The sequence below is a fragment of the Polistes canadensis genome, unplaced genomic scaffold (genome assembly GCF_001313835.1).
Source record: "Polistes canadensis isolate GaletaPanama2010 unplaced genomic scaffold, ASM131383v1 scaffold_109, whole genome shotgun sequence".
NCBI classification, from domain to species: domain Eukaryota; kingdom Metazoa; phylum Arthropoda; class Insecta; order Hymenoptera; family Vespidae; genus Polistes; species Polistes canadensis.
The window spans coordinates 350407-375202 of record NW_014569656.1 but is presented as its reverse complement, the minus strand read 5'-3'; the positions used below and the strand labels follow the sequence as shown (position 1 = coordinate 375202).

At 33.1% G+C, this 24796-nt stretch overlaps 1 protein-coding gene across 3 annotated transcripts in view; it reads right to left on the bottom strand.

Moving 5' to 3' along the window:
* The window catches only part of LOC106787664, a 50495-nt gene that overhangs the window by 10909 nt on the left and 14790 nt on the right, over nt 1-24796 (bottom strand). The window contains exon 1 of one of the 3 annotated variants that reach the window (XM_014750219.1): nt 4818-5416. The exons of the other annotated variants lie outside the window; for them this stretch is intronic. Within the exon in view, the coding sequence (XP_014605705.1) occupies nt 4818-4899 (82 nt within the window). The 5' untranslated portion in view covers nt 4900-5416. Of the gene's footprint in view, nt 1-4817; nt 5417-24796 lie in introns of those variants that run through there. 3 annotated transcript variants of the gene reach the window in all.

Sequence of the window (24796 nt, the reverse complement as noted above, 5' to 3'; positions counted from 1 at the left end):
AAATGTATATATAAATATTGAAACCTGTTTGCGCGTGTGCGCGCAATTGCTTAATTATATTTCTAATTAACTGCTTTACTTCTCTTTGATATAGTCATTTTCGTTTTTTTGTTTTGTTTTTTTGTTTTTTTAATTCTCTTTCTTTTTCTTCTTTTGGAGTTTACAACACTTCGATTTCTTCGAAGCATACAATAATTTACATCGATTAATTGGCCAGTCGCGTTTTAATCTCGCGCGCGTTACCTCGCGAACGACTTCGGTGTTATGTAATCGAAAGGTTATGCAAGCGAATAACACTTAGGTGTCTTTATGGGGGAATGAGGAGGGGGGAATTTTATGAGAAAGACCCTTCTTTCTCTCGCGTACCTTCTTATCTACCAAGAATCTCGAGTACACGATCTTTCGTGGCTCGACTTCACTATGCTTTGCTTTCTAACTAAGTTTCTTCATGCGAGAGAAGTCAAACGAGAAAATGAGGAGATGAAAATTATTTATTTCAATCGAAGTATCAATGATTCGAAAACAGAGAAAAAATTCAATCAATGGTTCGAATAGAAAACACCTCCATTGCGTTTCAAAATATCTATACTTGTGGTTGAATATTTAAAAAATAAAGTAAATGAAGTAATGCTAAATAGGATAATTAAATAATAAAATGAATTCTACGCTTTTGTCAAATGATGTATCTCGGTGAATCAAAAAAAGCAAAGGCAAAGGCAAAGTTTTTTCAAGAGCCCTCGAAGAAGGACCCACTGAAGGCTTCTTATTCTGCTTGAAGGGACACCTACCTCAAAGGCGTGCACTCTATAAGTGGCCGTAAATTCTTCGGATATTTCACTAGCTCACGTCATAAACTCACAAACCACTAAGTAGGTTTGACATTTTTTTTTCGAGTGGCCTGAGATCCTTATTCGAACACTTAACGCGTCGTTTTATCGAATCCGGATCAAAAGAAAACTTATTAGATATAGTTTTTCTATTAGAAAAATATTTGTCATTATTAAAGTTTCCAAAAAAGAAAAAAAAACGATCTCTAAATAATATATCCAAAGATTCATCGATCTCTTATTATCCGTTCATTAATAATTAAACATAATGACGATGATGATCTTTCGAAATAAAATAATCTCTTAATGAGGTAACGAAAAAAAATCTATGACACGGATTAGAATAAAAGAGATCGATAATGATCCAGATAATTTCTCCAAGGATCTATCAATCATTTAACATCCGTTCTTTTTTTTTCTCTGGATAAATTATCTTACGAAGCTAGCTAAATAAAATAATTGATCTCTCGTTGAGATACGTTTATCCTAAGAGAAGAAAAAAAAGAAACAGAAAAAGAAAAGAAAAAGAATATTAAGAAAGGAAAGTTTAAGAAGAAAAGTGCATTCTCGCTTGGAACACGACGACGTACTCTCGTATTTCAACGTTAAACGAAATAGTACAATCGAGCTGTCGATCGAAACTACTACTCTCTTTCTCTTTGAATATCCGAAGTATGGTTGGTTGGTTGAGTGCACATAAGCCGCGTGCTTATAGTAGTCGTCGATGGAACGTCGTCGGTGGAACGTCATCGAATGGCGCAATGGTTGGTAAGAAAAGAGTAAAACGATAACGAGACACTTTATGTTCGTCGAAACGTGCGTTTGCTATAACCGTTATTCACTCTCCTCCCCTACCAATGGATTTAAGCTAATCGACATTTCGAGGGCTTGCAAGGGAAAAGAAAGAGACAAAGAAAAAAAAGCAGTACGAACAAAATGATTACAACATTTATTCGTTTAACGTAGAGTTAGAAACAACATTGCCATTAAAATGAGGTATAGCAAGATAGGATCATTCAAAAGTTTATAAGTGGGAGTAAATGTATCGAGAAGAGGGTTGTAACGTTTTGAAAAATTTCTTTTAGAGTTGTCGAACGAAATGATTACAACATTTATTCGTTTAATGTAGAATTAGAAATAATACTATTTTTAAAATGAGGTATCGCAAGATAGGATCATTCAAAAGTTTATAAGTGGGAGTAAATGTATCGAGAAGGGGGTTGCAATGTTTTGAAAAATTTCCTTTAGAGTTGTTATCAAAGTATCATTGAAGTGAAAATTAGTCTAGAAAGGGAAAGACGAATGTGACATAGGTACGAAGAAGAAGAAGATGACTAACCATAAGGAGAAGAAAGAGGAAAGAAAAAGGAAAGAAAAAGGAAAGAGAAAGGATCGTACAAAGGTTGGAATGCACTTGAGCTTACTTGCTCGGTAGAGTCTACTTGTTTCCGGGTGCATCTCCGGTAAAAGATAAGAGGAGCCTTACAAAAGGCTACTCGAGGAATTCCAGAGCGAAGGAGTCTCACGTTCGAGCAACGTGATCCTTGTACTTGTCGCTTTACTCTGCCATATACGTGATCGGAATATTCTATTTTTTTTTTCGCTTACTGTCTATCCTTTTCTGATATACATTTACTAGTTTTCTGCTTTTTCATCCTTCCAACCTAGTCTTTATGTCCTCCTATTCCTCCTTTTCCTCCTTCTTCTTCTTCTTCTTCTTCTTCCTAGTCTGCTGAACGATTACGTGACGAGGAATAAATACAAAATACAATGAACTCGATTCTAACATTTTTACCTTTTCTAATTTTTGTGGTTGTTGTTGTTGCTAAGGGTAAAATAAACTTCCAAATAATTCTTAATTTATCGTTTAAATGTAAATACATAAAGAAACGTAAAAATATTTTGTTTTTATTTTTTATTATTATTATGGGTCATGTTCGAGTTCTGTTAGTATAGGACATATCTAAGAATGAGTCGTAGTAAATTGTGAAAGAATATTGAACGGAACACAATGATTCATTCTCGGAAGAATGATTTCATTCGGCTCCACACGAGGAGGAGAAACGTTGACTCTTCTCTATATCATGGTTTACTCATGAACTCTATTGTTCTCTTTTTTAGATCTTTATGGTTCGGTCGAAAAATTTCTATAATTCATATTTCGAAACATATTACGTTAATAGTTTTTTTAAATTCAAATTATTATCGTAGAGATAATAAAATATTTGATTACTTTGGAGAGAGGGTCTAAAGTTTATATTCCGTTTACATTGTTTAAATTTGTTCTAACGATATCTGTAAGTAAATATTAAAAAAAAGATAAAACATATTAGGGATTAATCAGAAATAAAACAATACAATATAAACAAATAGTAGTTAAATATAAGATAATTGATGACACGACAAAACGTTCTAATTAATCTTAGGAAGATATCAAGCTGTCGATATGACATAATTACGGTATATCAAAACGTTCTAAATCATCCGAGATAGTTCGTAAATTGCATACGAGAGGAAGAAAGAGAGATCTATAGATCGGACAAGCGAATAATTTAGCTATAGATCAACTAGATAAGATAATCTTGGAAGGAGCAACATTAGAAATTCAGGAAACCTTGATAAAGTGGTTAACATCGATTAAACCCGTGACGCTTCTACTTTGGCATTCGACAAGGTATTTCCATCTCTCTCTTTCTCTCTCTCTCTCTCTCTCTCTCTCTCTCTCTCTCGTTTCTATTAGTTGTCTCTTTCTTGCCTTTAGGAGCAAAGATCGGCAATGCAACCCACGCGAGAACGAGAAGCGGCTCTATTAAGACCCTCCACCACCATCACCACCACCATACAGGAATTTACGCTTAGAAGACGAGTTTGTGCTAAGCTTTAATAATCTCATGACTTTCTATACACTCTGAATATTCGCATAATCTTATTCTACGTGTATACATCATTTATATATATCTCTATGCACGTATGCATCCGTATACCAGACGTATAATGATAGCTAATGAAAGCCTTGCGATCATTTTGCCATTGGACAATTTTCATTCTGAGAGATAATAGAACGTTCATTAACTTACATAATCTTTTCATGGAATCGTATCACAATACGATTCTTATTATTCTTATCACTTGTCAATGCGATTAACACGAAATTACTCTATGTTATTACCTATATATATAATACAATTATTTATTTCTTGTATATTTATTAAAACAATTTATATATATATATGTTTCCTTTTATCATTCGATTTATTTCATACTCTGTAATTCGAAGAAAATTCTTGCATAAATTTCATTAAGTATTACGCAAAAAAAAATCGCATAATATTTAACGTAATCGACAAAGAAAGATAGAGAAAGAGAGAGAGAGAGAGATAATTTACGATGATGATTCGTATTTTCAAGGTATTCAAGAAAAGAAAGGTTGCGTAACGCAACCGACTTGTCTTATCGGCTAACTAATTGTTCCAAATGAATGAACGCGAATAATATTTTCTCATAACTAATAACAATTTATCGATTTTTATCTTAAATCATTATAGGAACATATAAAAATGTTGTATTATTACTAAGGACTCGTATTGCATAGTAAAATTCTAAATCGTTAAAAGCAAAGGGGGACTTTGAACATTAGAAAAGAGAGAGAGAGAGAGAGACTAGGATCGTACGTTAATTTGCCACTTAAATTACACTCGAGGGGGAACAATGAATAAGAACACACACATGCATACACATACAACACACACACATCCAACAAGGAAGATAGAAATCGTTCCACATTTGTCGCGGTGTCTTATAAAATTCACTTTTCATTTTTTAAACACTACGATTTTTTGTCTCTTTCTAAATTATTCTCAGGATTTTAAATTTCAACCGAATATTACGAAATACATTTTCGATTAATCAAAATACAAATAGAACAGTATCTCTCGATATTTGATAAGAAAAAAGAAGAAGAAAAAGAAAAAAAAGATATAAAATGCTTACTTCTTATCTTCCGGCCGATTCTTCTGATTGATCCAAAAATACGCGGGCACTTTTTATCCCTTCTTTCCGAATAATTAAACATTTATTTTAATTGTCACGTTTGGTATCGATCGCGAACGATAAATAGCACCAACAGAAACGGTAATACATTGAAAGCATGTATTCGATGATCACAACAAGTTTGTAAGATTCGTTGATATTTTTTAATAACGTCGAATGATGAGAATAATCATTAAGATTCATTTTTTAACTTTTTTTTTAATCTGACACGTTTGTTTATAAGTTCTTAAAAGGGCGATACAAATAAAGTGTGAACCTATTTTTTTCTTTTTTTTTTTTTAATATAGAAAGGTACGAGAATAATACGTGCATTTATGTTAAAAAAAAAATATATATATATATATAAAGAAAAAGAAAGAAAGAAAGAGGGAAAGAAAGAAAAGGATTTTCTTTCGGGAAACCCACGCACGCGTAACTCTTGGCTGCTGTGTAGAGTAGTAAACAGGTAAACCCGAGAACGTGTAGACTTTACTGTTCGAGCAACAGGTAGATACTGAATGTGAGTCGAGGATGGGAATGGAACGAGCGTGCCACTCCGGATGGACGAATCCGAATGTGGAGGAACGAACGCAGCAGCTATTGGTAGTCTCGTTAAAGTTCGTTCACAATGAACGACACTCAGGCTCTAACAACTGTCCAATAGATTTATTTCTATTCCATTTCATTTTGAGATCCCACAATTAGGAAATTATTTATTACTCATACTAGTAAAAAAACATACTCTATCTTATCTTAAAAAAAAAAAAAAAATATTATATTAAAATAAAAATTATAAATATAATAAATATCTGTAGTGTGTGTGTCGATATATTGAAGTTTCTGGGCGGTACAAAAAAGAAATTCCAAATGTTCCTAGATGGGTTTATGAATTCTAACGCGAAAAAAAATATGAAAGAGAAAAAAAAATGCAGTTGAACGTGTTGTGCAAGGATGAAAGAAATGGAACACGCATACACGATCGAGATCTATGGTTGGAGGTGAACAAGATCTAGATAAAATTTCGTGCTGGTTCTCTTAGCAGCAACAGCAGCAGCAACAGCAACAGCAGCCTGCCTGTTTACTACTTATGACGTTAACGTGAGATTAGAGAGAACTATGTGTATTATCTTTCTATATATTATTTCTAGTAGCACATAAACGCGCGTGTATTCAAAGAAAAAGGATAGATACATTCTATCGGTGTCAGAAATCATTAAGCTGCTATCTATCCGTATCTGTGTGACGGAATCAACTATCGTAACAGAAGCAGGGGAAGGTGGTACTTCATTTTGAAATATGTTAATTCGACGTATCAAGTCCTGGGCCATTAATAATATTGGACTCTCGGTGCTCGATTCTTAGAGCTCGTACTCATTGATAAATTCGTACCAGTAAGAAAGAGAGAGAGAGAGAGAGAGAGAAAGAATGAATGAAAGAAAGAAAGAAAGAGATATATATATATACAGATAGTTCATTTTTTATGGTATTTCCCCTAATTATTACAATATTTATTTTGTGTTTATAATTTTGTAAAGGAACGAAGTAAGATATATCTTTTGCAGGGCTTTCTTTTCCGAGTCTTTCTCTTTCTTCTTTCTCCATCTAATTCTTTTCTATTTTCTCCTCCTCTCGTTTTACATCCTTCCGCTCGTAATTTTCCATTCGCACTAGCCTAACCGATCGAGAGTAATCGTTTCTCTCGTATCATGTTTCCAGGAAGTATCGAACAAGCGCGAACGCGCCAACTAAATCATTTAATAGATTTTGCGATAATATTTCTATCGCATTTTTATTTTTTTTTCGAGTCACACTTTCTTGCACTATTTCTTCATTCGGATGGAAATAAAATGTTTCCAATTAATAAAAATATTACTAATAATTACGAATAGGACGAGATAGATTTGGAGAAATATGTGCGAGTGATTTTAAAAATGATCTAGAATATTTTTTTGAATCATCCTGTATACCTGGACAGATTATGTTATACCTGCATGATCAATCTTATCTTAAACTTTCTATCAGTAACCCCAACTTATGATATTTCATTTCAATTCATTTTTCAAACGTATACATATATATAAATTCTATTACTTACAATTGCAAAAGGAAAGATTTTTCATTAACGCCAATTTTATTATTTTCCGATACGCGATCGAACGAGTAAATTGAAAGAATAATGTATGAATGCGAGTAATACATGTTAAAGGCATGTATGCATTTATGCATACACATACAGGTTATGCAAATCTTGTTAATACCTTCTAGGGGAAAGGTTAACCGTACAGATCGTAATGATATGTCGATATATATATCGATATATTGATTACTCACAATAAATAGGTCGACTTCGACGATTGAAAAAGATCGACTTGGCCGCTAATATATTTCATCATTAGATACAAAAAATCTTCCCTAACAACCCCGATAAACTTGCTTCATGCGATATTATCTACTTATTATTCCAAACTTTGCAATTACAAATTAATAGAAAAAATGATTTTCATTAGGCAATCATTTTTTTTTCTTTTATATATTACACCTTTCTCAATGTTTTCTCAGTTGAAAGAATAAAATATCATAATATATAACTCCTCTGCTTACTTTATAAATAAATAATTTAAATGTATCAACATTTGTTAAATACCTTAAATAAAATTTAGTAAATAATTTATTAAGTAATTATAACGCGAAATTTCAAATCAACGGATCTGAAATCATAACAAAAGAATTGTCTTGACAATGGCAGCAACTCGTGTTCGGTGTGAACAAAGTCTTAGCTTGTGAGCATGCTCCTTTGACGTTTCTCTAACAGAGTGGGAGAAAAAGAGAGAGAGAGAGAGAGAGAGAAAGAGAGAAAAAGAAATAAAGAATAAAAGAGAAAAAGAGAGAGGGGGAATTTCAATCATCGCAATGAATTACAACGAGCCAGTCACTGAGAGTGACTCACCAGAGCACTCGGTGGCTTTAGCCACCGTTGCACCGACAACAGAGAAAGAGTCACCCTGATAAAAGCTTTTCTTCCAGCCACGCTATTCTGTTGACGAGGAATTTCGATTCAAACAACAGAGTCCTCTTACTCGAAATATCAAAGAACACATCGAATAACTTCACACACACATAATAAGAAGGTAATCATAAATTCTTAGATAAGTTAAAAGTTCGTAGATCATTTGTTTTAAATCATTTTTTGTATAGTTTGTCCTTGCAGTTTTATTCACAATTGATCATCGATAGTTGAACGAAATTATGAAAGCTCTTTTAGTATAATGTTGCGTCAAAGTTGTGCGTGCGTGCGCAGATATATGTTACATATGTAAATGATTGTAAATAAATCGAAATTCTCGGTTCGACTGAGAATTTGCAAGTCGATTGAATTTGAACTTTTCGAACAATAAATTCTATTTATAATAATAAGTATAATAATAGTATCTCGGAAGCCCGTTAAATCCCAGTGATTTATGTTGTTGGGGTTAAGGGGCATACATTTTTCACGAGAGATTTTATCCAACGGGCTACGCCATCTTGAATCAGGGTAATGGAGATTTCAATGACTTCCGAGTACTTCTTTCGTATACAACCAATATTTATAAGTATTTTACGTATGTGAGAAATGACTCGCATTCTTTCTTTCTCAAAATACTTTCACGTAAGATATTTCAAAGAGAGAGAGAGAAAGAGAGAGAGAGAGAGAGAGAAAGAGAGAGAGAGAGAAAGAGAGAGAGAGAGAGAGAGAAAGAGAGAGAGAGAGAGGTCATACATACATTGACTCTTTTTCCAAACGTCATTAACACCAAATATAAGTGTCAGAAAGATGATAATAATCATCGAAAGGAGAAGAAGAGTAATCCGATACGATACTACTAATGGCGTTCGTCCATGGTGTTCTTTTCTCACACTTTTAGTTGCTGCTGTTGCCGAGTTCCACTCCTGACCGTTAATCCTCGATAAGCATTGAATCGTATGGTGATACTTATGAGACAGTATAATAAGTAGAAGTACTAGTAGCAGTTATATGTGCTGACTTGTCACACGTAACGTGACTCTCTTTCGTTGCCATTACTTGTATTCATTCGAGGTCAAAGCCTATGTCGTAAAAAGATCTTTCTCTCTTTTTTTCTATTATAATTTATATTTATTTTTAAAACTATTTTTAAAAGGAGGAGAAGGGGGATGGGAGGGGTTTCATGAAACCCTTGCCAACCAAATAGCAAATAACTATGTCGCGAAAAATGTATTTAATCCTATTTATTTAATCCTAAACGAACAAGAAATCATCCTAATTCTTTCCTCGCGTGTAAGCATCTTAATTCTCTTATGGTTGGCACGAGCAAGCAATGATTTCTATTTCCTCCTCCTTCTCTCTTCTCTCTTCCCTTTTCTCCTTTTTCTTTCTACGATCAACGCCCTCTCACTCGCATACCGTGCCAATTATTCTCAGCACGGAAGTTCTGTTCTCTTAAGCGTGAGAGATCGATGCGAGAAGTTTCTCTCTCTATCTCTCTCTCTCTCTCTCTCTCTCTCTCTCTCTCTCTCTCTCTCTCGATATTTAACATATTTACTACCAACACCTACTAAGTGTCTCGAAATTAGTCAAGAAAATGTTGAATATTATTTTCAATAGATAAAATAATCGACGAAAGTTCCAACAGATGTATCACCTAACATTCAACATTGTTTTATATTTTTTAATTGTATGAGAAATTATTTTAAATCCCTCCCCCCTTCCCCCCTACTTCGCCCCCGCCACGCCTCATTAATTGGATTTTTATGAATTTTCTTTATCGTTTGGATATTTTCAAATAATTTCTAAAACATTTGATTATTATTCCGAGAAACACCGTGTATATAGAATCAATATAATAATCATCTTTTATTCATACACCTTTCACACTTGAGAATCGATAAAGAAATGATATTTGCAAAACGATCGTGATCTCACGCGTGCCAATGTCTAACAGGAAGATCGATGCGTGCGTCGTGTCTGCTTGCTCCGAGGATGGGAATCCTCCAACACGTATGCATGCATGCATGCATGCATACATACACACACACACGCATGCACATCCACTCTTGTAAATGTTTGATCATGGGAATCGTTGATGTGTTTAGTTATACATTGCTACGATCTTCGATGTTCTTTGGATTTTCCTATCATGAGTCATAGTATATAAAATGTGTATGCATTTGTGTGTATGCATTTGTATGTATGCATTTGTATGTATGGACGCTAGGATAGCATAAGGAGAGCTTCACTATATAGTCTTTGATTATTAGTTTATTTCTGTTAGTCGATAGGTTGATAATTATAAAGAATCTATGGTGAAACTCGATAGTTGTCGATTGGTATTTATAGAAATCGTTGATTATTATTAGAATTAGAATGAGAATTTATATGAATAGAAGATGCGTGTAGAGTATATACTGAAAGGAATATGAAGAATGTAGACATAAAATCAAGCTATATTATAATGACAATCTTGTATTTTTTCTTTTTTCGTATTTTTTTAATAAATAGTTGTATAAGAAAGATAGATAGAGATTATATTATTAGGCATAGAATTTATAAAAGACTATGGCGTATATTAGAAGAATGAGAAAAATGTATATAATGAAACTATAAAGATGATGTCTCGTTTTTTTGTTCTTTTCTTTTAATCAAGAGAATCGGAGATTATATTATTAGAATTAAAATTCCACGCGCACAAGATGAAATAAGAAAATATATATCTGATTATTTATCCTTATATTCAGTTATCTCTGAAATAATTCAAAAAATATCGATCTAATGATAAGAATATTAATAATCATAGTATTACGGGATTATTCTTTTAACATTGACAACGAACATGAATTTTCGAGATAATCTGTTTGACCTAGATAAATGATCGAGACGATCTATATATAGAAGATGACGGAAAAACACGATTTGCCAATTGTTCAAGTCTCGTCCTCGTTTTCCATCTTTCCTTGCCGCATACACACATACACATACACACGCGGTACACACGCGTATTCTAAGAACATAACTGGTCTAATACACATCCTAGTAAATACTAATTACACGAAGTGTCGAAGAGAGTGTGTTCGTTTAATATCATTCGAAAAGTAGACGGAAGGGGTTCACTGAACGTGACAACAGTTTAGAAACTTTCTCGATCAGGGAATGAAAATGCATCAAAGAATGCATGTAAGATGTTTTATACGTATCGCGTGTTAAAAAAGAGAGAGAGAGAGAAGAATATATGCCGTGCGTGTAAATCGTGAACGCCGCAAGAAATAATCATCGTCTTGCAAATGAGATGTATGGAAGACTATATATATATATATATATACATATACATATACGCTCTACGTGCTCAAACTGTTATTATCTCTTCCTCTCATTCCCTTTCTCACTCACTCTCTCTTTTTCTCTAATTTTTTATCTATCATTCTTTTTTTATGATCTTTTTTTATTACTTATTCCCTTTCTATTTTTTTTCCTCTCCTTAACTAGTTCTATCCTTCTATCATTTTTTTCTGTTTCTATTTAATTTATCTCTGTCTCTACGTTTGTGTGTTTCTAATATATAAAAAGTTTAATTTTGTTTTAATTAATGATTTCAATGTGTAGGAATATAAAATCAATCGACGTTGCATAATCGTGCGTTACACTTCTAAATAGAAATATAGAGAGATAGAGAGAGAGGAATATTATTATTCTAATATAAATAGAACTCTCTCTCTCTCTCTCTCTTTGTTGCAACAAAACCTTCTCTCTAATACATAGAGAGAATGCATTAGAAATGTCTATATATAGTAACAGAGAGCTTACCGTATACGCGTTCTCACCGAGTAATCCTCTCTCGCGAATTAGTTTGCCCGACTTCGCGAATAATTACGAGCATAAAGTCGATATATCCATGTGTTCCTTTGCTTTTACCTATACATATAAATATACACCGTAGTTAGAGTCCTGTTATTATCGTTGTCGATCGGAAACTGGACGTTGCTTTCATAAGAATCCCATCTATATACTTATATATACATATATTTCTATATTTTAAGAGAAATTCATACTTGCATACATGCAAGTTCATGTGCATTTGTGTATTTATTTATTTATAAATATATGTATATCTCCAAGAAGTGTATTGAAAAAAAAAAAAAAGATTGCATGTAATTGTATGCATGGTATAGATTTGTATACAAGGAATATGTGCGTTAAGAAAATATCCACCCCCCCCCCTCACGCCATGTAAATATATTTCTATAGAACAAATGTATCTGAGAGAAGAAAATTGCGTACTGCATGTATATTCTATATTGGTATGCATTTATATATTTGTATGCAACGAATGTACATATTTGAAAAGAAGATTGCACGTTATGGATATTCGTATAGGTGCGTGTCTGTGTGTATCTTTGTGTGCGCGTGTGCGAAGGATACCTCAGAACAGGTCGCGATTAAGTGGAGAAGAGGAGAGAGAGAGAGAGAGAGAGACCTGGAATTTTTGGTACATCCTGTGTGATGTTTCCCCTTCTTCCTCTCATTCATATCCCCCCCTTCTACCACAGGACTACTCCTTCAATCTTCCCTTTCCACTAGCGTGACACGAGTCCCTTCGTTTTTCGCATTCCTTCCTTCAAAGGAATCTCTTTGGTATATACTATAACTACTGATTTAGTCATCTTTTCGTATCGACAGTTGAGTAAAGGTTTTACTTCATATCGCATCGGATTACTTTGTCAGATAAATTTTAATCGAATTTTTAAATTCTCGTTTGCCATCCCAATTTGCATCGCAAATTATTTTCCATTCTCTCGACACCCCCTTTGATTTTGAATGTTCGAATTATAGGAGAGACACACACACAACGCGTATAAGATAAAAAATTAATTAAAATTTATTCCAATAAATATAAAATAATGAATAATATTCGATAGATAATTCAAAGTATTATATTAATCATTAGGAAGCAAAAAATATTAGAAAGCAATTTTAAAATGATTTTGATCGTATATTGATCGTATTAAAAAAAAAATCGTGTTACGTTTGCAAATAAACGCGCTTATTAAGGATAAGACTGAATTTGTTGTTGGCAAAAAATGAAACGTATTTATAAATGATCTCAAATTAATAAGTCGCGATATGCGTCTAGGTAATTAAGATAGAGTCTAAGCTGTTATTAGCCGATGGAAAGAGAAATCCGATCGCGATGTCGTTCTCTCTCTCTCTCTTTCTTTCTTCTCTATTTCTCTCTCTCTCTCTCTCTCTTTTTCACAAGGGAGAGGGGGGGATTTCAGTTTATATTCCGTCATCGTAGAAGTTCACGCGAGCTAGGAGCAATCTTTCGCTTAAACTCTCACATATATTTAGAAACATGCATTCTAAGTATCGCGTGCGTATCTTATGCTTAAATTAGAACCCACTGGAAGGTCTTTCTTTCTTTCTCTCTCTATTTCTCTCTCTTTCTACACCCATGTTATAAGTTCATAATACCTGAGAATGCATATACACACGCTCTTATATTACAAATTTTTCTTTTTCTTTTTCTTTTTCTTTTTACCGTTTTATTTCTTTATCTTTTATATCCCATCAAAATTTATGGTCGAAAATGAAAAGATGAAAAAGTGAAATCGGGAACACCGAAACTCATACATTTTTAATTTCTCTCCGTCCCTCACCCTTTTCTCTCTCTCTCTCTCTCTTTCTAAAAGAAGACTTAGAATGATTAGAAAATATCTTTATTTTATATTTCATTAGATATCTCTGATATTATTGATTATTTTTCCTGTAAATACAATAACTACGAAGTTTCAAGAACGTTTGCTTATCATAAAAAAAGAAAAAGAAAGAAAGAAATAAAGAAAATCCCTTAAAAATTCCGAAGAACTTTCGATGAGAAATCAAACAAGCCTATTTAGAGTGAAACGCGGAGAACGTAAGTAAGTAACACAACAAACACACACATACGCGCGTCCACATCGATATGATAAAAATGCGTACGGAATAATGCGTGCAGTGGCAGCAGGATGGCGCCAATACGAGACGCCCTGTGCCCCTCTGCCCTACCCCACACCCTTTTTCTTCTCTCTTTCTCCTCCTCTTTCTAAAGAAAGAGAAAGAGAAAGAAAGAAAGAAAGAAAGAAAGAGAGAGAAAGATAGGGGGGCAACGAAAGGGGACCGTCGACCGATTGGAAGAAGAGTAGAAGTGTGAGAGAGAAGGAAAGAAAGAGAGAGGGCAAGCAAGAAAGGGAAGGGAAGGGTAGGGTAGGGTAGGGTGGTAGAAGGGGGCCTTATAAGAGAAAGAAAGGCGGCTGTCTCGGATGTCTGGCTCGGCGGATCGTTTTTCTTGGAGGAACGGCGCCTCGTGACCGCTACTCGCGATCCAAGATCTCTCACAATCACTTGCTTGCTTTAGTCCTTGTGTCCAATCGATGAAAAATCATTCAATATATTTTTATCGGCGTTACGACCAAAAGGGCACGTGTTCCAGCCAAACCCGGGGATCTCACTTTTACGAATCATCTAGATTTATGTATTTATACATGTCGTCCCTTTACTTTTTGTCATCTTGCTTTTCTTTTTTTTTTTTTTTTCAGTCGAGTTGGTCTCGTTTCGAGCCAATGATCTATGAAGTTACCAAGATCTAGGCTTTTTTTATAGATCAGTTTTAGGAACTTTCAGATTAACGTATTGTAGCTGTCTCTCTTTTTTTCTTTTCTTTTGGGTTGCTTTAAAGTTGGGGGATGAAGAGATCTTCGTGTTATTTTTATAGATCATTTTTATAGAACGCAGTAAACGAGAGGAGATTTTTTTGTTTGGTTTAGGGGGACAATATTACGAATGAATTATGACGAAAAAGGGAAAACAACAAGTTGCGAGGAAATAATAATTAAAGTGATTTTTATAGAGATTTTGACGAAATATATAATAGAGGTACGTTAATAAATGGTCAGGGTTTAAATAAGAGAAAATCATTGGATGGGATGATGAATCATTTGATTTGTCGATCGCGTAGACGATCAAACAACGAGTCGATAAACCCGATAAGCTTGTTTTCGTGTTAACGTACTCTCTTCTTCCGAAGGTGTGCCAGATCGTTCTTTCGTTCCTCCTTCAGCGATTTAATCGAACCGAGACCAAGGAGATCGACGAACGACAGCTCGGCGAATCGATAATCGATATCGAGACGGCAGGTGACGCACGATTTTCTTGGAGAAATCTTACGTAGAATAAAATTCACCTTTGATATAATCAAACCCTACATTTCTATATATATATATATACTATAAAATATATAATGCATATCCTCTATTATTATATTATTATTATTATCTATTATTATAATTCCTCTCTGTTGAGTAAAACAAAGATCCGATTGAACCAACAAACAACGTTACTCCAACTTCATTTTCAACCAATTGCAAAATATGATTCCTTCGATCACGTAGGAACGACGACACCACGAGACTCGTATAAAAGTTTCATCCTACCTACTGCAAGAAGTTTCCAAAAAAGGACTGAACCTGACGATTTTAAAAGCCGGCCATCCCTTTCTACTCGAATACCGGTCCTCCTCTTCCTCCTCCTCTTCTCGATACAACGAACTTACGTGTACATATACGTGTTTAATATACATAATTAATGTATAAGTTAAATACATTTCTTAAAGCAGGTGCACTTTCATGCAAATAAAATAAATATTTATAGTATATATAAAAAAAAAAGGATAGAAAGAGGGAGAGAATCTCGAACGTCGAGGAAATCGTTTTATAGTATCGTATTAATCGTGCAATCGATTCTATGTAAATCGAAAAGGGACGAACTGCGCATGGAACGAATTATATGCGAATGAACGAATTCCACGAAGAAATCTATGGGAAATAAACGCGATCATGATTATTCATAATGTTCAGAGAAAGGGGGCCCTTTTAATAAATTGTACGTCACTTTTAATGACCGTGTTTTTAATGAAATACCGAGAAGTTATTAACGTCTCTACAATATCTCTCTTTCTCTTTCTTTCTCTCTCTCTCTCTCTCTCTCTCTTATTTTCTTTTCGACGAATCGATTCGTAAAACAGAGTAAACGAAATATTTAAACTTTGACCAATTTATCCGATCCTCGAATCCAACGGTAAACTAATTCGTTGTTCCTTTGTTGCTAATAAAGACATTTGAAGTGTTTTTATCGATTATTGTTTAAATTACTTTCTGAAGGCTACATATGTGTATGTATGACAAAAATAATATTCGTAAAGTAACATTTCCTTTTTTATTTAGAAATTCATGTAAACAAAACATTTAACAAAAGTATTTTCATAGAGGATAACGTGTCAGTCTGACGGTGGATTTCGAAGAGGACAGTGCACCGAACAATACCACGTGCTTTTAAACAACAATATACATTTCCTTCTATTAATTAACAATTTTTTAAGGTATGTTCAATACTCTAATGTATTCTATTAATATTTAAGATTGTTTAAACTAACAATACATTTTTTGTCAACGTTCCCGGCCAGTAATAATTTTGATTTGATAATTATCATCTAATAAAATATTATTAGATAATATTATATTATATTATATTATATGTTTTATAGAGCACTGCTTTTTCTCAATTTAATTTCTTGTATATTGAATCACGTAAAAATGATTTCATGATTAACGAAATTTATTTAAATCTTCATTAATTTTGTAAATATATTTATATAGTCCTTTTATTTATTGTTATATAATTTCTATATATATATGATTTATTTATATATATTTATATTATTTTATTTATCAGTATTATATTTATATTATCTTTATCTTATAATATTTATTCTGGTTACGTAAAACTGAATAATTCCCATCAATTTTTAAATCGTGGTTTGAATAAACAAACAAATAAACAAATAATCTTTTCCGAAGACAAATTAAATAGCTTAATTAAAGACCACGATGACGGTCATCGCGCCTACTATCGTTAATCATTAATTTTCAACAACGATTGTTAACCCAACCATAGGTATAATTCGAGAAACGACAATGGATATTAAATGATGGGACGAGAAAAGGTTGTGTTATGGTCGCGTGCCCATAATTATCCAAGCAGGGTAATACCATAACGATTGTAGTAACGGGCTAGTTCCTCCTACCTGTGTCTATGTGTTTGTGTGTATGTGTGTATTATATGTATATGTGCGTGCGTGAATGCGTGTTATGTGTAGTAGTATTCCCGTTGTGTGTTCGTACTTTCTAATCAGAAAACTCGTTATAGATTGTATAAGCAGATAATATTTGAACGTTTCGCCATATAGAATTAGAGCCGATAAAATCGTACGAGAAATCTGTGACCGATCGTGAGTGAGATCATTAAAGAGAAAGAGAGAGAGAAAGAGAGAGAACATTTAACCGGATTCTTCATTTTCAATGGCAAACTCTCGTACGGTCCATTCCACAAATGCATATACAAACGCACACACACACACACACACATATACACCTACATAACTATACTTTTCTTTTAATAATACTCATTAAATGTTCTTAAGAAATGTTGCCAATGTTTGCCTTTCCGATATCTCTTGCCCAGATTTTTTGTATTTTTTAATATTTTTATTTTTTCCTTTTTTTTTTTTTTTTTTTTATAAGAAAAGGGGCAAATCTATAATCGTCATTATCATTATCACGATCATTATTATTGCCATTTATCATTGTCATTATCATTAACATCGTCGTTGTCTTCGTCATTAAGTGATATCTTTCGATATCTTTATTAGAAACTTTCCTTCTATTATTTTTTGTTCTTACTTTTATTTCGAATTCCCATAATGGTGTGGATTATTCTTCGTAATACTTTTTTTTTAAATGTTTTTACGTACGGTATATATATATATTTGCAGCAGGATAAATTTGACGAGGATTTTCTTGGTAATATCAAATTCGAGGCTACATTGTATAAACGTCTAACAACACCATAAAGACAATTTGATGTCATAATGAAACAGAGAAAAAGAAAAAGGGAAGGAAAATTCGAGTAACTGTATTGAGGACGGTGACACTCACGACGTTAACCCTATACTTTACTACCAGACATTTTACACATAAGAATTATCGACACATGTAAACACGCTTAAACGCACACATGTCTCTTTATGAACAATGACAACCAATTGTAGCAATTAGAACGCCGAGTTTGCCGCGTGAATCAAATGCAGCTGTTCCCACTCTTTTCGTATTTACTTTAGCCCTTTTTTTTAAACGCACGCATCGTAAAAATTCACTCTCATCATTTTTCTTTTTTTTTTTTCCAAACGCGCGTCAAAAGAAGCATAACTTCAAAAACAACTCGGAATAACTCGAGAAAGCTTCTCTTTCTATCAATGAGTAATTAATCTTCAAGGTTACCATGGAGTAACCTCGAAAAATAAAAAAAGAAAAATGGAAAAAAGAAGAAGAAAATGGCATTTTGCGTAATATGAAACTGGAAAAAAAGAGAGAAGAAAGAAACGATGACGTTGTTGTTGTTCCAAATTGGGTCGTCGATAAATAAACAAAATAAAAAATAAAATGTGCTTCAACTGCACATTGCAAGACTTGCATGTTTTACTTTTTTTTTTATCTTTTTTTATGTAATACAGATATTTTCATAAATGAATCAACCTCTAACAACGTTTAATATTGTATTTTATTACTAACTATGACATTTATCTTATATACGCGTGTACGTTTTCGTGTATGTGGTGCATGCGTGTACTACTTCCACGTATTCTGTAAGTGTTACAGGTTTATGTGTCTCTATATTATGTCTATCTACATACGTGTGTTTTACTATTTGTACGTTTTTACGAATGTGTGAGGGAATATGCATTTGCACGAGGCCGTCTGCTCCCTATTTTTTTTTTGTTCTTCTCACCTGACGCGTCCACTTATTCCACGAACATTTACGAGTAAAGTATTATCTTATCTTCTGCGGATGTTAGATAACGATAACGATTACAGACATGAGAGAATAGAATAGCTTTTTGTGTTTCCCCATGTGTCCTATTAAAATTTCGCATCGATCGATTATACATTTTACTTGATCACCTTTATCCATATCTAATAAAATAATATTAGAAATATCTAATGAAATTCGTGACGCGAAATTTACAACAAAATTCAATAGGAAACATTTTTTTCTTCGCACACTATTGAAAACTCTGAAATTTAGAAGAGAAAGAGGAGGAAGAGGAGGAGGAGGTGGCGGTGGTGGAGGATTGGACTCTTGCAGAGAGAGGATAGCATGCTCGAGAATATTTTAGTCCAGGACTTAGGTCCCTTTGCCTCTGACCCGACAACGAGGAGAAGATGAGAAAGAGAGAGAGAGAGAAAGAGAGAGAGAGAGAAAGAGAGAGAAGGCACAGTAGTAGCGGGACAAAGCTAATGCAGCCAACGTAAGATGGAATGGAATGTCCTTTGTGACCGAGCTGTTTCACCTCCATATATGTACTCGCTGTAACTTGGCTTAGCTAATATCTTTTACCTTCGTACACCATTAAAATTGAAATAATCAAAGAGATAGGGAAAGGATGATGCACAAAAATCGATGCAAAATATTCGAATTTCAAGATAAAATTAAATCAAATATTATATAGTATTTTAATATATCACAATCTATAACAAACACATTTTGTAAATTAAATTTTCTTTATAGGTGTATGAATATATGATATGGGAAAAATATCATTTTGTTATTAATATTGTTTAAGTTAATTTAATCGTGCTATTACATACCGATATTCTATTATAAATGTTGTTGTGATCACTTATTTCGAATATTATAATGATTAAAAATATTGAAAAAGAAAAAAATAATGATTGACTCGATAAATATACGTATCGAGTCTAGATAAAAGATGTCTCGAGAAGCTCCTACTTTTTTATTTTTTCTTCTTCTTTTCTTCTTTTTTACAAAACGGCGACAAGAAACAAGGATGAGAACATGCTAGGCAATGCCGATAATTGCATACGGTTTAACTCTAATGCCATAGTACATCGAACCTACATAAGCAGACTAGTGTTCAAACTGTACGAGCTTAGTATAGCAGAATGACTGAGCGCTAACGTTTGAGATACTTTTTCTTCTATTCCTTCTTACTATTTCCATAGCAATTTTCTCCAACTATACTTTTTCGAAGTACATTTATTACATGTTTTACACCGTTCCTCGTTTGGATTTTTTTTAGTTTATTTGGTTGAACGAAAGTTGCAGAGATATGTATCTGTAGTGTTAACTCGAATAAATTTAACACCCATAAATGGGAGAATATTTAAGATTGATAAATGATCGTTCTTTTGAAAGGAGAATCATGGTATCGAATAGATTGATTTTATATTTTCTATGATTCAACATAACTGATCTCTCGTCTATCAAACGCTTGCGAAAGACACAATCTAATCGTCATACTTTTACACACAGAAAGCTATCTTCCTTTCTTTCTTTCTCTCCCTTTTTTATTTCAGTTATGATACGTGAAAGTTGTCATTTTCATCTTTCTTTAAGAGTGTGTGTGAAAAAGTACGTTTGAGTTTAGTAATCATCTAATCCTAATCATCTATCCTATATTACGACTAGAGAAAAAAAAAAAGAGAGAGAGAGAGAAAAAAGTCTTAAGTTTTCTACAAATTTCAGGTGCGATCAGTACTTCTCATCTTACGCGTGTTCTTTTTTTTTTCTTCTTCTTCTTCTTCTCAACATCGATGACGAAATCAAATTTTCGAAAGAACACTTCGTTCTAACCAGAAAAAAGAGAAAACTTGACGAAATTTCAATGCGTTGGCTCGTTCTTTTCCTTTTTATATATTTTTTTTTTAGCCTCTCGGAGAAATTCCAGATACACGCGCACACGTTTTCGTGAGACGACGTTTGTTTTATTCTTACTTTATTTTTCACCATGAAAATTTTACGCACGATTCGTGTTATTGGAATTTACGAAGAATGAATTGAGGATCCCATGGGAAAATGATAAGCTCGATATTTTTAATCCTTATTAACACTCTGTTTCTAATTATATTATTGTGAGATAATTTTTTACTCATGAATCCAAAAAAAAGAAAAAAAGAAAAGAAATAAAATCTTCGATAAATCCCTGATGCATTGAACTATTGCTGGTATATGTGAACTAATTATAGTCGAAGTTAAATCGTCTATGATGTTTTCCTTATCATTATCCCTGATTAATGATCGTGCCAGGCGCCATGAACGATAAGGGTTTGTAAGTATCACAGAACTTACAAACCTTTGAAATCAAATTTCATATTCCGAGCCAACAACTTCCATTATTTTTTTTGTTGTTCTCCATTTTCTAGATTTTCTTTCCCACGTATATTACACGAATTGTAAAATTAACGAGAGTATAATACTTAACGATACTTTGATATTATTATAATTTATACGATTATGCTCGTGGATTACACGTATAATACGATTACGATCATGCATATTACACATGTGGATTACGGTTGATGAAAAAAAAAGAAAAAAATAAGAGAGAGAGAGAAACAATGAATATTGAACAAGGACATGCACATTCGTGATCGTAATAATAATAACCGATGTAACGGAGAACAATATCGGAAGATTGCGTTGTTCGTTTTGTACTTTTTCTTATTTTCAAGCCTTGAGACAACGCCCACGGCATCTTGTCTCGACATATCTTCGATGCGATTAATTATTATTCACTTGCAAATCGATGAATGTTTATTTAAATTTGTATTTAAAAAAAATTTACCTTGCTTCGGGGCTCGCCAATTGGACAGCACCACTGCTGCTATACGTACGTAAATTAACGAAATAACGCTGATTAATATTTTACATTATTAAACACTATGTCGTCCAATTGGTGTCACAAACAAATGCATCGGACAAATGTCAGAAATAAAATTATCAAATAATACAACAGTAACCAAAAAAAAAAAAAAGAAATAGAAGAATAATTACCGCACTAGATGTTCATCCCTATTTCAATGGAATCATCTTAAAAGGTTGAACGAAATGGTTGAGGGATGTTGAAACACTGAAAGATCTATACAATTTAGATCATCGTAGTTGGGAAGATTCACGTTTAGGACGGAAATAACCAACGGGGACCAACGGGGTGCGGTCTCGTTTTGCCACGGCCCTTCTTTTCTATCTATCTTTCTTTCTCTTTCTCTTTCTCTTTCTCTTTCTCTTTCTCTTTGGAAAGAAGAGAACCGGTCTGAAACGAGTCCGCAGATCGACGGGTCTCTGACAGCAACGGCAACACACAACGGACTACGAGAGAAACGATAGTTCTCTCTTCGCGACAACTATACTACGATCAGCTGCTGCTCCTGCTTACTTGTTTGCTCTCTTGCTTGCTTGCTTTCCTGTCATTGCACCCACAAAGTTGCATCACGCAGTGCCGTAACCCGTATCCCGACTATTACAAGGACATACGATGCATTTGCTTGTTCCTCCTCATAAGCAAATGAAAATTAAATGGAATTTCAACGGCTTGTTAGAAATGACCCTATCAAAAATATTACGATAAATATCAAAATATTGCATCGATTAAATCGTACGAATTCTTTTAAACACACATTGGGATGCAATTCTAATAGAAGGATAAAATTTTATTAGATCTAATGTAAAATACTTTCATTTCCTCCAATCGTTCCAATGAAATATATAAAATATGTAAGTAATAAGGAAAGATAAAAGTATTCGTTCTCAAGTGAGTTAATTAAGTGTACGAACGTTGTTATCGATCGAATATAAAGGAACAGGAACGATCGAGAGAACTGACGAAAAGTGGGTAGTAACGTACAAGTGGGCGATTGTAAAATAGAAAAAATAAAAGCTGGATCGATCTCGATTGATCGATCGTTAGATCGATAGACTAACTTGGAAAACTCTACAACAGGTTTCTAACAAATACATTAATGTTGTTAACTAGATTCTCGAACGTTAGACTAGAGTTTGTTTATCGTTGTTACGCCACTGATACACCACCAACGGAGTACACCATTTATTTCAACTCCCACGTGTACTTTTTAACTTCTACGCAGAAATGAATGTGCGCGTGCGTACTTATAGTCATTCACAATATTTATATTTATATTTATATTTATATTTATATTTATATTTATATTTGGACGTTCATTCGCGTTCCGATATACGGCAAATCAATTTGATCTAGGTAGTATCTCTTTTCTATTTTTAATTTCAATTACGGTTTCCCCTTTCTTATCTATCAGAAAATGATCATAATTTTATTGTTGTCTAAATAATTAATCCCTTGTCTTTTTTTTTTTATATTACAATGTCTTCTACTGTCTTAGCTTATCTAAAATTGTTGATACTTCAAACGTGCATGTGTATCTGAAATAATCATCCGAGTACGACGCATTTTATCGCGACCAGCTGCTCGCAATTTAGATTCGTAGTCACGGTTTATCTGTAAAGTGCAAACACTGTCTATCTAATTTATATATATATTACATAACACATTTTATATTGCGTTAGAATAAATATGATCATATTAACGTGTGATCGAATTTATTGCAAATTTCAATCGCAACGTAAGTAGACACAAATCAATTGATTTCAACATATGTTTGAAGAAATAAATAGACAAATACGAGAGATAGTAGAATACGATAATTCTAGTTTTTTAAAACATAGTATGATTGCAACATACCTGGTGTTATTTTCTAAGCTTACCGAAGACACATGCATAAATAATTTCTTATAAGGATGATCGCGGAAGAAATGATCTATGGAAAAGTGATCTACCCATAGACACACGAGTACCACATACATATATTTGTATTATGTACATGTGTGTTAGAAACTGTAATGGCATAAGCTGGCTTCCTTGTTTAGAACTATACGTATCTCGTGAGCATTGAAAAAGAATTATTCAAAAATCATTTTCTCTTTGAAACTAAAAAAAAGACGAGAGATGATTGTATGATTAAAAGTTCTATCTTCTTATATTCTACAAAATTTATTCTCATGGTGTGTATATGTTTTATATAAAAAATATTTGAATGAATTTTTCGTACAATAAATCTTCCTGTCTCGATTATCTTGATTTTATCATTGGTAAAATACTTGTTATCGTTTATAGAAATAAAATTTGATTAATTCTAATGTTTTAAGTCAACATTTTAATTGCCAGAAAGATCGTTCGTATAAACTGTGAATAAGAAAACATTAGAGAGAACAGACATAAAACATTAGAAGATTTACTATCGTTTAAAAGACTGAACCGATTATTTTTGTTTCGCATGAAAAAAGAGAAGAAATACTTCGAAAAAAGAAAGAAAAAAGCGCGTACCACTCTTCCTCTTGTAAATATTTCTACTTTAGTGTAAATTCGTATATTCGTTACTCGCCGAATATTATTTTTCTCTGTCTCTCTCTCCCTCTCTCTCGTGAGATGAAAGAAACACGTGGGGGATTCTAACGTTTTCTCTAATGAAACAAAAAAAAAAAAGAAAAAGTATCTTCGAACAGACAAATATAACGAGAGCGTTTATTCTCGAACGCGTTTCATCCCGTGGGATTTGTTTCTTCTTTGAGGGCTCGAAATCTTCTGACATTTTTTAAGACTTCTTAGAATACATATATATATATATAATTGGAAATATGTTTATATAAATAAAATCAAAGAATCGATCGAATTTTCAAAGAACGGAAGTTTTCTTCGCGTATTTAAGTCAAAGAGAAAGTTCACAAAACGAGCATAATAAACTGCATGTGTACGAATGTACATGCACATATTTGTATATATACTTTTCTTAAATATATAAATATATATATATATATATATATGTATATGTGTGTCTATGTATATGCATGTATGTAATAGGAATGTATTTTACTTTCCCTTTTAGCAACCTGCAAATTGCGTATTCCTATTTGCCATCTAACTAATCGAGTGCAGATCATTAATCTT